The 12,829-nt window shown below is 36.7% G+C and overlaps 1 protein-coding gene across 1 annotated transcript in view; it reads right to left on the reverse strand.

Moving 5' to 3' along the window:
- The window catches only part of PCCA (propionyl-CoA carboxylase subunit alpha), a 274,262-nt gene that overhangs the window by 162,190 nt on the left and 99,243 nt on the right, over positions 1 to 12,829 (reverse strand). Inside the window, exons 11-12 of the mRNA XM_058833148.1 lie at positions 11,336 to 11,430; positions 5,558 to 5,708 (exon numbers count right to left, since the gene is read on the reverse strand). Coding sequence (XP_058689131.1) covers positions 5,558 to 5,708; positions 11,336 to 11,430 — 246 coding nt within the window. The remainder of the gene's footprint in view (positions 1 to 5,557; positions 5,709 to 11,335; positions 11,431 to 12,829) is intronic.

Below are 12,829 nucleotides of genomic sequence, written 5' to 3' on the forward strand. Positions count from 1 at the left end.
CAGGAATACATAACTGGCTAACTATAGAAATCCTATATGACAATCCTTGCTGTTTGCTTTCTGACGTATTAATATACAATTGAAGAACAGAAGGCAACCAGGCTACAAAAATTTCCACCAGCTAAGATGCTCAGGTAGACTTCTTTTATTGTTTCTCAAGTAAGCTACAGAAATAAAAACTAATGCACAGACATTTGGTAAAAACTAATTTTTTAATCGTAGCACATAACTTTTTTAAAGTATTTAATTTACTGCCTCATAAGAAGTTATATTCCAATAATTATTGACACAGTTCTCAATTTTCTTTTGCAAGGATTTGTTTCTACATTGTATGGGACAGATACATCTTACTTGGCCTATGAATTCTGTATATTTTCTGTGTTTTAGACACATAGCATACACTTTAGGTCAACAAGTTAATTAGCTCACAATTTCAACATAACTTTCTCAATTAACATCTTGCACTTCAAAAAAATTTCATGAAATTCAGTAATTCTACACAATTTCCTTTCCACTACATACTCCATGTAAGAAAATAAACTAGCATCCACAAAACCAATCCTTTCTTTCCTAAAGACGTAATTCCTACTTTTACTGTATTTAGCTGCAGTATTAAAGCCTTCCCAGAACACTTAATTCAAGATGGCTCTGGTCACACTGCAACTATTCTTTGGTTTGCTTTACATCAAATTCATCAAAGCAAAGAAACTAACGTACTTTTTGAAGAATGACCTTTTGTTTCAACTTATTAAGTAGTCTCCTCTTTCACTACTTTTTTTCATAGTATTTTATCAGAGTTACATGGGAACGTTGTCTCTAAGGTATCACTCCATGCCTTGGCAGCACTATTAAAGGCATCTTTCAGATTCAATGACTTACAAACAATGTTGTTCTCTTCTGTCAACAACAATTAGCAATGCTTTTCTGTAGTTCTTTTGGGAAGCCTGAAAAGCAGACAACCAGTAGATACATAATGGAAGTTGCATTAGGAGGCAAGAATGTGGCAAAAATTTGGTTAACTGTTGTCGGCTGACCCTCTTGTGTGAAGAAGTGTTGTTTGGCAGTAAAATCACCTTTTCTTTCGGTTCTAAAAATGGCCATGAACAGCTGGTATAAACTGTGTGCAGAACTGATTCTGGTAGGCTTAGCAGATTGGTAATGGGATAAGAGACCTTTCACCTTTAGGTCAGTAGTTCAAATTCAGCCCAGGTTAGCAGCAATTGAAAGTCTTTACCATCTGACACTGTTTGTTAGACTGTTTAAAATGACTGAAGCAAAGTGTTGTCACAGCACAACAAGACTGCAGTATTAAGATATATGAAGTCTCAGCAAACAACAGAAACAGTAACTTTAGACTTTACTTTGAAAGCCCACCATTCTGACTTCATAGAAATCTACTCCTCTAACCCCTGGCAGTGCCTTTCTTTGCTCCCACACTCCAGCCTACCTATCACAAGTCATCCTCCAGGCAGCTACGCACAGCCAAGACAGCAAGATCACCGCTTGCCATCCCATGGTTCTGCTATAGATACCAAAGTCACCACACCTCTCTGTGGCTTTAGGTGGCAACCTGGACTCAGCTCATCACTTTGCTGTTTTTGTATTTTGTTGTTACTGTTACATATAGTGCAGCTGCAATATTTTCCAGCACTAATATCCAAACCATCTGCAACAGGATTTCTACCTACTTTTACACATTTTCCAACCACACTTTTTCTATTTTCATGGGTGGACAAACAGGAGAAGGAAAGACAAGTTGCACACAAAAATTCTTCCCATGTGTTACACTAGTCACAGCCAGTTTTACACAAAGACAAAGCTCTGGAATATATAATTTTCCAAAGGTCAGTAAAATCTGATGAAAACCCAGAAAGTGATAAACAAAAGTCTTAGCACTGGGTAATGCTTTATTGGTCGATGGAAGGTTACTTACCTTCCCTTTTCTCTCACAAACACATCAGATTATTCTACAAAATTAATTTTTATTTCCTAAAAAGTTGTGACAAAAATACTCAAACTGACACATAAAGAGAAAACCCACTGCTACTGAAATTAGCGCATTTCTCAACTCCAGTCTACACAAATTATCTTTTCAATTACATTAAGCAAATTCAGTCACATTTTGATGATGAAAGGAGCACTCGCATGTCATTTAAATCTCACAACTCATGAGGGAGGCAGAAGGTTGGGAACAGGCCTGAGACACAAACATACCAATTGTATTGAGGGTAAATGCTCAATTCAGATCACTCATTGTACATTTCTCAGTGTTTCTCTAGCCAACAAAGGATGCTTCTCATTTCAAGGTACTACAAACATCTAAAATATGGGATATTTTCCCTTTGCTGTCACTGATTCACACGTACGAAGCTTAGCTACACCATACACATGTATTAACAGATATTTTTAAAGTACAAACCACAGACTTCCTTCATATAAAGTCCAAGAGAAACATCATCTCTTCTTCCAGTGAAGAAAAGAAGAAACTTTCCTGGTGAAAGCCAGTACTTCTGAAGTACCATATCAGATTTTGACATAACTTGGAAACTGCATTTTTGTAAAGCTCTCGGTAAGTTGTTCTGGACCAGGACTGCCCTTGATTAGGTTGATAACAACTAGGTAACAGAAAACACACCACACTACGAGCAGCTATAAAGAATCAGATATTCAACATCTGGTCTGCCTCAATTTTAACTGTGGTAACTGCCTGAAAACCACTGCAAAAGTGCTGTACAGAAATCCTCTGGTAGCTGCTAGGGCAGACATTGCTACGGTCTCTTTTGGAAAGTAAGAACAACTAGCTTTACTATGCAATTATCCAATCCTCAATCTTATGTTCCATACTTACCAGCTAGTCTCTGAAAGACGGCAGAAAAGCAGATACAACAAAAAGAACATCGCCATCAGCAAATAATAAGCCATTCCAGCTAAATCACTTAGAGACAGTAAAACATCTGTAACAAATTTGTGCAGCATACAAGAGACACAATGGAACTGATTCACCAATTTCCTTTTGCTTTCCAATCTTGTACAGTATTGCAGTAACACTTAAAAACTAAATAAAATATGAACTTCCTTCAAGATGCCATTTACACTTCCTTTGCGTAGCTATACAACAGAAAAGATATATTCCCAAGGAGTCCCCCAAAAAAACAGTGAAGTAACAATACAAGTCTGATTACTGCAAAATAATTAACCAGAAAGATTGAAAGGCATCCAAGAGATACATTCAAGAGGGAGGGAGAGGAGAAATCCACAGTCAGTGCAAAATAATGGACACAGTTTATTTAGCAAGTATATTCTGAAGTCTGTATCTAAAATAAAAATGCTACAGTGATCTGATCAGAGACTGCTGAAATATTAAAACAGACAGAAAACTGCATAATTCCATAGACATGTTCTGATGAACATGTAACTGACTGACATGTAACATGTTCTGATTGACATGTAACTGTGTCTAATGAACTCTGACAAATAAATATAAGCCTTAAGAGGCTCATTTATGGATCAGACACCCATCATTTTGGAAAGTTCTTCCAGCTATGGAGTGTTCAGCAAGAACAAGGCAAGTGAATCTGTTAGACACTGATCACAGTTAGGAGACACAAAAGGAAAAAAAAAAATATTAAGCAATACAGGGACATCTGGAGACTATCCTGGTCCTGAAGTTAAAGGTGGACAAGCTTCAGTAGAGTCTCTAGGTTTGGCTCTTAATAGTAGGGAGCAAGTACAATACATCAGTTGCATAATTGATAGCTGAACAGAAAGTGAGATTTAGGAGAAATGAGAGATCAATTGGTTAAGACTGGGGGAAGATCAGAGAATATTACTACCTCAGACTCGAGCTGAAATGTTAATTAGAGACAATACACAGTCAGGATAGAGGAAGTAGAGAATATCTAAACAACTAATCTAAGATTAGTAAATTTCTTTAAGAGTTGGAAAGAATAAGTTTGCTATTACAGGGGATTGTCAAACTGCTTAGGCTGTATTTCAAAAGGAGTCTTAAGTCCTTAAACACAGAATTGTGAATGATTTCTTCCTGACTATGTGGAGACCTTAGACATTTGGGACAACAAACACGTACCAGTGGGTATTACAGGGGGGAAGACACTGCAAAAGAGCAAAGATAATGTCTTAAAAACAACCCAGAAAAAGGAGTCCAAGTATACTCCACCACCAATTCAATTTAGGAACTCAGTCAATAATACTGCAGCAAGAAAATGGTTTTGAAGTTAAGAAAACCATAAATTAATTTTCTTCTATGTAAACAAGAACATGGAGTCACTGAAGAAACACTGGATCAAAAACTACAAGATGGGGGAAAGTGGAAAGAATATGACCCAAGTGAGAGAATTATTCATGACATTTTAATGAACTATACATTGCTGTTAAGCACTACTCCCTCTAACTGATTCTAAGGTGGACTTGATAGTGCCTAGCAAAGGCGTGTGAAGTGACTGTCATGGTTAATTCCACTGCAGTCCTGCAAGGCAAGAAAAAATTTATCAGCAGTCTTCCCCTGGCACAGAAGATTGTAACACACCCCCCCCCCCAAAATTCTCTTTTACTTCTTTACATAAAGCATAAGCTTACCTAAATCATAAGTTTACTCAGTTATTACATAAGAGTTATTACATAAGGTCATGCAAAGATGTCAGATTATGATGATGTCTATGTTCTATCATTGTCCATGTGTACAAGCAGCACACAGGACATGACCCTAATGAAATGTAGCTAAAACACAATGGGAAATTTATCAAACTGGTGCTTGATTCCACATTTCAGTCTTTCTGGTGTTATTCAACAAAGTGAGAAAATGAGGATACAGACAACAGAATGGACTTGCTTACAGGTTGAACATTCTTCTGGTCTTCAAGAATGATATCCAGACCTCAAGTTACTTTTTTCCTTAGCTTATGACCAGAAATCCATCGAACAGACACAAAAGTGGTAGAGGGGGTTTTACATAAAACACCATTCACCTGTTCACCTGCAATGTACATTAGAACAGCTTCTACTGACTACATAAATTGTCACAAAAATCCTACATTGTGTCAGCATGCTTCTTACACAGTTGCATTTGAGTCACAATTTCAATCCTATGCAGATTGCTAGTGTTTTATTGTTCATATACATGTATTGCTTCAACCACCCTCACAGAGAAGCTCATCATCAAAGTATAAAAATAAGAAAGAAATTTCAGGGACTGGTAGGCTCCAAGAAAGCCTCAGAGCTCAGTGGCTAGCCACTTACTGTGAACTCACAGTGGCACTCAGTGACCTTTTGCAAGGTCTTTAGGTCACGTGTAACAAAGAGCAAAATCTCTGAACATTTATTTTACATTACATTAGTGAGTGCTGCACAAGGGCTCACTGCTGCAAAGTCTTGCATAGGCAGGCTTATGTGAGTAGATCTTTTAACTTCAGTAGGAAGTGCTCACATGCATCAAGACACGTTTAAATCTTTGCAGGAGCAGACCCTCAAATATGGGAGAAGGTTATGGTATGTTTATTTAAATAACACTTTTCTGAACCTGAAGAGTTGTTTTTCTTACCTGAAGCCTAGTATTCATTTCCAGAAAATAGAAATTCTTACTGGAGTCCACAAGGAATTCTACTGTTCCAGCAGAGGAATACTTTACTGCTTTGGCAAGAGCTACTGCTTGTTCTCCCATTGCTCTTCGAGTTTCAGGGTCTAGAAAAGTGCTACAACATAGAAACAATGACTTTTTTAGTTAAAAAATAATTGTTATTCTATCACTTACTCTTCTGTTTAAACTATGGTCAAAAGAGGACGGCATCATTATTAAAGTTACAAAAATATGTCAAGACTGTCAAATGTATGTCTTTACATTTATATTGCCCCTAGTAGATATACTGCATGCTTTACAATTACTGCTATGTACGGAAAATCACTATATTCTCTAAAATATAAAATAACAGAACACAACAACAGTGTGCTGTGAACACAACAATAACAGACCTTACAACAGTGAGGTCTAAAATAATGCAAATTAAATGAAAAAATAAACATAGAAACCAATGCAATCTTAGAAGACATATTTATTATCCACATTAACTGCAATACATTCTTTTCCATAAATCTTGGACACACTCAAGGGCACCCAAAGAGTAGCTCAGCTACCACCTTGAAAGCCACTGCGAACACTGCCCAAATGCCAAGGTCCCTCATTCTAGGAGAGCATCCCACAACTTCCACTGGGCCAGTGAATCAAAAGACTCTGGAAGTCTTTCTGGAAGTAATACGTTTTGCTTGTTACTCTCATCTGTACCATAAATTCAGTTTTAGATTAATCTATGCAGATTAATTAGACAGATATACATATAGATACAAACACATATAGATACAGATACATACATATACAGATACATACAGATGTATTTCTGTGGTATTCCACCAAGGCCTTGAAACCAGTTGCCCCTCAACCTGATACATTGATTTTTGTCAATGAAAGATCATGTCACTATACATTTTATCTAAGCTTGTAAATATACTTATTTATATTTCTGTTTTGACTTACATTAGGGATATAACTCAGCTATCATTTTAAAAGTACTTTTGCAAGGCAATAGACAGTCACTTCTACCTTACCTCTAAGTTACTCTTTAAAATTAAAACAAGTCCTACATATTTCTCGAGATGGTTTCAACAGTGGGGTCTAACTCTGCAAAGGAGCAATCAGGAGCCCTCACCTATCTACAGTGGCCTCAAAGCCAATGAAGCTCCATCTGGAGCCTCAGAGTGCACTCAGACTGAAGCTAGTGGCGGGTCAAGACTTATCTTTCAGCACTTACTGTGGTGTTTTTTACTGAGACCTGAACTCACAGAAGAGCTAGAGACTTCTGCCACAACAAATCACATTTAACATGACACAAGTGAGCAAATATCTAGGCAAAGAAGGAGACAGTGGAATCCTTTTCTTTACTAGAAAAGTGCTACTTCACACCTCTGTCCTTCCAGTGCCCACACAGGTAGATTGATGGACTGCAATGCAGGCATTTTCAGAATTTAGGAAAAAATTTCTTTCTTGGCAAACAATGAGATTAACAGGAAAAGGAAGTCAAGTCACATTCAAGAAAGCTGTATGAGATCCTACATCAGATGAATGGGAAGATCAGAAGACATAAAAACTGTGTCATACCTATAAGAATAGGAGCTGGTAAATGTAAAATAGTTCCATAGTATTCCTTATTTTGATTCGTAAGAGGATAATACATTACATGAAATCAACATTCTGTAACTCATTGTGGAGTTTCTGTAGCACTTTGATCATGAAAGATCAATGAATGGCTTATGAAGCACAAAACATTCTCAATATCAGCTTCACACTATTTCTAGAATAACCCTTATTACTTCTCATGTAGATGAAAGACAGTTACTTCCCTTCATTACAGTGGTGTCTTCCCTACACCTGTTAAATATAAGTCTGAGATCTCACTGTTCACCTCCTGCTGTAGCCAGAGAATGGAACACAGGTGTCATATTGCTAAACTTGATCTCTTCCACACAGTTAAGCTTTACACTCTGAAACAACTGGATCATCCCTACCATTGGCTAGGTTAATTAACCAAAGTTTTCATATTCTCGTCTACTGCTTTACCTTTCAAATACATTGTTTCTCCATTTTTTAACTATGCACCTTTTATAACTAAGACACCTCTTGCATTACTTTAAAAGACAGCATTTTAAAACTGACCTCAAATCTTTTTCTCACACATGAAAAACAGGTGTCTGTTTTTCTTTAGACCAAACAGCGCCTATGGCAGCACAAATGCTATCATAAAAAATAAAAAAAAGCATTCACAAAATGAAAGCATCAAAAAGAAAAATTAAATCAGACCTGACACCTCATTCATAAGATCTTCATCAAGTTTACTGTAAGTTAACCAAAGAATACAATCAGTTTGTCACTTTGTTTCTACAGCCAGGGAGATGAACTACATGGACAAGATGTTACCTCTCCACTTTTAGTTCATCAGATAAGGCTTCCCAAAATACCTCTATCATCTTCACTCAGAGACAAAGTTGAGATTTTGAAAAACACAGTTACACCATCAGTGGAATTTTACTGCTCAGTTTGGACAAAAAATAAATTATCAATAACACTTATCCTTCCTCTGAAGATTCCACCACACTGGGGGAGTGAACATCAATTTTCTAAATTCAAGGTCAATTTTCCTGCTCCATCCAAGCACACTGCTTGTTTAAAAAACTTACTTACCTACACAAAACATTATCCTTTGAGATATTCATTATGTACTACCAGACCATGGGCATAAATAGGCTAAAGAATTTGAGTACACAGTTCTGCCCCTACATCTAAATAGTGTCCACGTATGAATCACATGCACAGTCACAAACAGAACAGGCTCACGTTTCTCTTAATGCAAAACCCTTCAAGGATTTCTAGACAGTGAGAAGAAATGTAGAGTCTGACACACATACATGCATAACAACTCTAAGAACCTGTAGATAGAGTCTAATTCAATAATGCACCTTTCTGCTAAGTTCCTGCTTACATATATTCATTCCAATTGTCAGTGCCTCTGAACAGATGATCATTCCTTCACACTAGATATGAGGCAAAACTGAAGTGCTTTAAGAAGCTTCTTACAGGTTTTTGCAGCTTTCCAACAGGTTCGGAAATTGTTAGATAGGACATGTGTGCACACCAAAGTAAAGCACTCCTCTGAGTTACTACTCCAATTATTGAATAAGATGTCAGTTAATACTCTTCTGCATTCAATTTTGATTAATCCGAAAGGATCCATGGATTTTCTGATAAACTTACAGGACTTGTTTCTCCACATGGGAAACAATCTCTTATTAACTACTGCAGTGACAGGAAAACATAACCACACCTTTGTAACTATTCTTGCTGGAGTACAGTGTCTCATGGCAACTGTGTGAAAATGAACAAAGAGCTTGGGCAGTTGAGGAACAAAAACTCAACTAAGGAACTATTAAATGCCACTCATCTCTTTAAATGTCAGCCTCTGTGAAATGAAAAGACAATAGCGTATCCAAAAATGTGTGAAAGTAGAAGCAGATAAAATTATGGTACATCGCTGGAAGCTTTGTGCATCACTAACTTTGCTGAGCACAAACTAAAAAACTAGTGATGACTGGATGGGTCTTATTGTCTGTACTTTCCAAAAGACGTTAACTCACCACATGAAAAGGGTATGAGTAAAGTTTTTGGTCTCCTATTTGAATCTGGGGGACTGACAATCATGAACGCCAGGGGTCCCTTGAATATTGTAACCTTATTAGTATGTGAACTGAAGGGATTTCTCTCAGCAAACGACAGCATTTTTTGTTTGTTGTTTGTTTTTGACAAAAGACTAAACTTCCCTCGTAAAACTGGAGACACAAACACAAAATGATTCCTAAGGGTAAGTTCAACAGCTGCAGATTTAGCTTTAAGAAACTCCTAAGTTACTCTCCAAGCCAAAAAGCCCTCAGCCTCCTAAATTAGACACTTAGGAAAATGCCATCATAATGGAGTAAATCAAAAAAGGCATGAGAAGAGGCTAATGTCAAAAGCCCTTAATTGTTTGGGGGAAAAAAAAAAAAAAGTTTTGGCCCATAATATGCCTACCTCCTAGGTTTCATGAAATAAAATAAAAAGGTTGGACCTATCTCAGAGTTCTTAATAGCAGCTACCATTTACAACAGGAGAAAAGAGGACAGCCTGCTTCCTACATCCAGCCATAGCAGAAGAGCTATGTCCAGGATTCCTTAAGCAGTGAAACTGAAACAACATTCACAGGAAGGGTTAACTTGAGGCTTTCGGTTCTCTCTTGTGTCTCACAGAAGTTAGTGCCCTGCTTATCTGCAAGTCTTGTGACCCTTTGAAAATTAATGGCTTCTGCAACCAAGTGCAAGTGGCTGTAAGGCAGGTAACACTTCCAAAGCTGCCAGCAGAAGTCTGGCAGAGTCTAAAACATTCAACAACAAAAAGGAAGTTTTTCATGCTAAATTTTGGAAACCACTGACTTGCCCACACTCTTGTAGGGGTATAGGAGGGGATGAGAAAACTTAATGGCTACTTCAACAGAGAAGCCCAAGAAAGTTAAAAGGCTGGTATTTCTGATGAAAGAAAACACTCTGGCTAGTGAGAAAAAGACATATCATGCCACTTTAATTGACCACAGGCATGGAGAAGGAGCAGGCAGGAGTAACAGGCATTGCCTTACATATACTCATGAGGCAGTGTAAGTGCTTAGGTACACATACATGCACATGTGCATTGTATCAGGACCTGAAGTATTCACTTTCCACAATAACACAGTAAGATCTTTAGGCATAAACATCGTAAGGCTTCCAAGAAATCCACAAGCACTAGCAGGAAGCATTTGAAAGTGGATTTGTATCTTTAGATTTAAACTTCATTCTTTTTTTAAAAATAGAGGCCATACAGTGGCAGTCCTGCAATTATGATTCGACATTAACTAATAAGGCACCTCTAAAGAAATGCCATTTGGGTTATGTGCTTTTCCTCACATCCCAAATTGTTGCATCACATAGTTCTGCGCTATAAAAAAATACATCAAACCCATCCCAGCTGGTGAACATATTATACTGGTAATTCCCACAGGCAGTGATATACCCATGTCTCCCTTTCTGAAATCAGAATTTCTTGCTGCCCTTTTAATACATGTATTCTCTGATGATTGCTGTACAACAGAAAACACAGCAAGGCCATATCTTGCATAGCAGTAAGGTATTTCAGCTTTACATTAAATCACTAAAATTAAAATAATTTTGCACTTTTGAGTTACTAGACATCTAGATTTCCAGTTTACTACCATGAACGGAAAAGTGCTGCAGAGTATTTTGTACTTCATATTCCAAATCAAATGGAAATATACAGTATTATGTAGCCATTAAATCAATACTGTGAGAGTCAAATACCTGTATCTGTGGTAAAATGCATATCTATTTCATATTTTATTTGACTTTTATATCCAAAAGTGAATATCAAAGAAAAATCTCATATATATAAACAAAGCCATACCACATAGAGTGGGATTGGTAAGATCCAAATCCATTTTATACAAGATCATGAAAAAAATTAACTACAAAACTCTAGTTTTCTTACAGAAAGACATTGTAAAGCAAAATCAAAACACCTTCAAAAACAACATGGAAGTTGCATTACAGTCAAATGACTGTAACAAACATTTGTATTCTTTGTGCTTTTTAATAGAAGAAAATTTGCTTGCATTAGTAAAATAAATAGAATCAGCAGGTTTCCAAAAGTGCTTTCAGTTATGATGAAGCCGCATCGAGAATTCAGTATACACACCTTGGTGCTTCCTCCACAACCTTCTGGTTTCTCCTTTGAATCGAGCATTCTCTTTCATTCAACCACAAGGCATTGCCATGTTTATCTGCCAAAACCTGAAACAATAACACACTGCTATTAACAAACGGATGCAAGCATTTCGTCTTTTGCCATAATACTGTTATGCAGCATTTAGGGTTTGGGATTTTTTTTCCAATCTAAAAATAAAGCTTGGGAGAAAAAAGCTCGTGTAGAAAATTAATTATATATGAAATACTAATTGAACATTTCTTCAAATTCTGAGTAGGACTATTCTACTCTACATAGAGTCTGTACATATCAAAACACCCACTCACTTCAAAATTTAGTTTCTGAATATTAAAGATCCTCTTACAAAAGGCTGAAATAAGATTAAAACTGTATTTTCAAGCATTTCAAATTGCACTGTGTTACAAAATTACACAAAAGCAAAATATTTCATCAACAAAAAAATCTCAAAGGATGGCAAATTTTGCTCCTAAATTACACACAAAAGCTTTCAGAAAAAATGTCTAATGGAACTTTCTTACTAGGCAAACCACAGCACCCTGTGTTTAATGAAGAAAAAAAAATTTTCAGAAACTTTGTTATCCTTCATTAAGGAGGATAAAATTTGTACCTTCCTCAGTACTTTCAAAGGAAATAAAAGCAGTAGTTTCAAGAAATTTTTTAAAAATCAGTAATTATGGTTCTTGGCTGCAGCTTCAGTTCATTGAAGAGGTAACAAAATCAAGTATCTAGATTCAACTACATAAATTACACACTAGAAAAAAGCCCACAAGTTGAGCATAGCAGAACTCTTAATTGATTCTTCAACTTCAAAACAGAGGTGAAAGTAAGAAAAGGAACTCTGTCCCTTTATGAAATTGATGGTATGATGCAGCCATTTCCAATACCAAATACTAGATTTCAAGATTCAAGTAGACTTCTTCTCATCTTATGATGATAATGCTACACTTATTCTTAGAACAATTTCTTTTAACACAGACCACACCTGCTCCCTTTCTTCCTTATAAAATTTTACTTCTAATGCATTTTTTTTCCATCTATCTTCCTGCTTTGATCTGCGGGAACCCATGCCAATATTCATGCTTCATTCTTTAATAGCTCAGTTCTACACTGAAAACCAACAAGATAAAACAAGGAGACAATCTTCTTCAAACTGTGTGAACTCAACCATATCTACTCACATTTGTGACAATGCATCTGTATTATTTATTATTCCTTTTAGCATCACAGAGCAAGTATGGCACTAGGCAAGATGAATTCCTGCGTCTATGACACCAATGGTTGCTAAGGCGTGAAAAATCTGGGTAGATGTGACTGAAAACGAGGCAGTGAACCCATGAAGACAACTCATGTGCACTGTGCAGCATCAGATCCAGGGTGCTCTGTGCCCTGTAAGATCAGATGTTTTCCCTCCTAAAAAATTCTGTTGTGCTCCCACAAATTTAAGGAGCTTTCTAGTGAAAAAAA

This window comes from Poecile atricapillus, chromosome 1, assembly GCF_030490865.1.
Source record: "Poecile atricapillus isolate bPoeAtr1 chromosome 1, bPoeAtr1.hap1, whole genome shotgun sequence".
NCBI classification, from domain to species: domain Eukaryota; kingdom Metazoa; phylum Chordata; class Aves; order Passeriformes; family Paridae; genus Poecile; species Poecile atricapillus.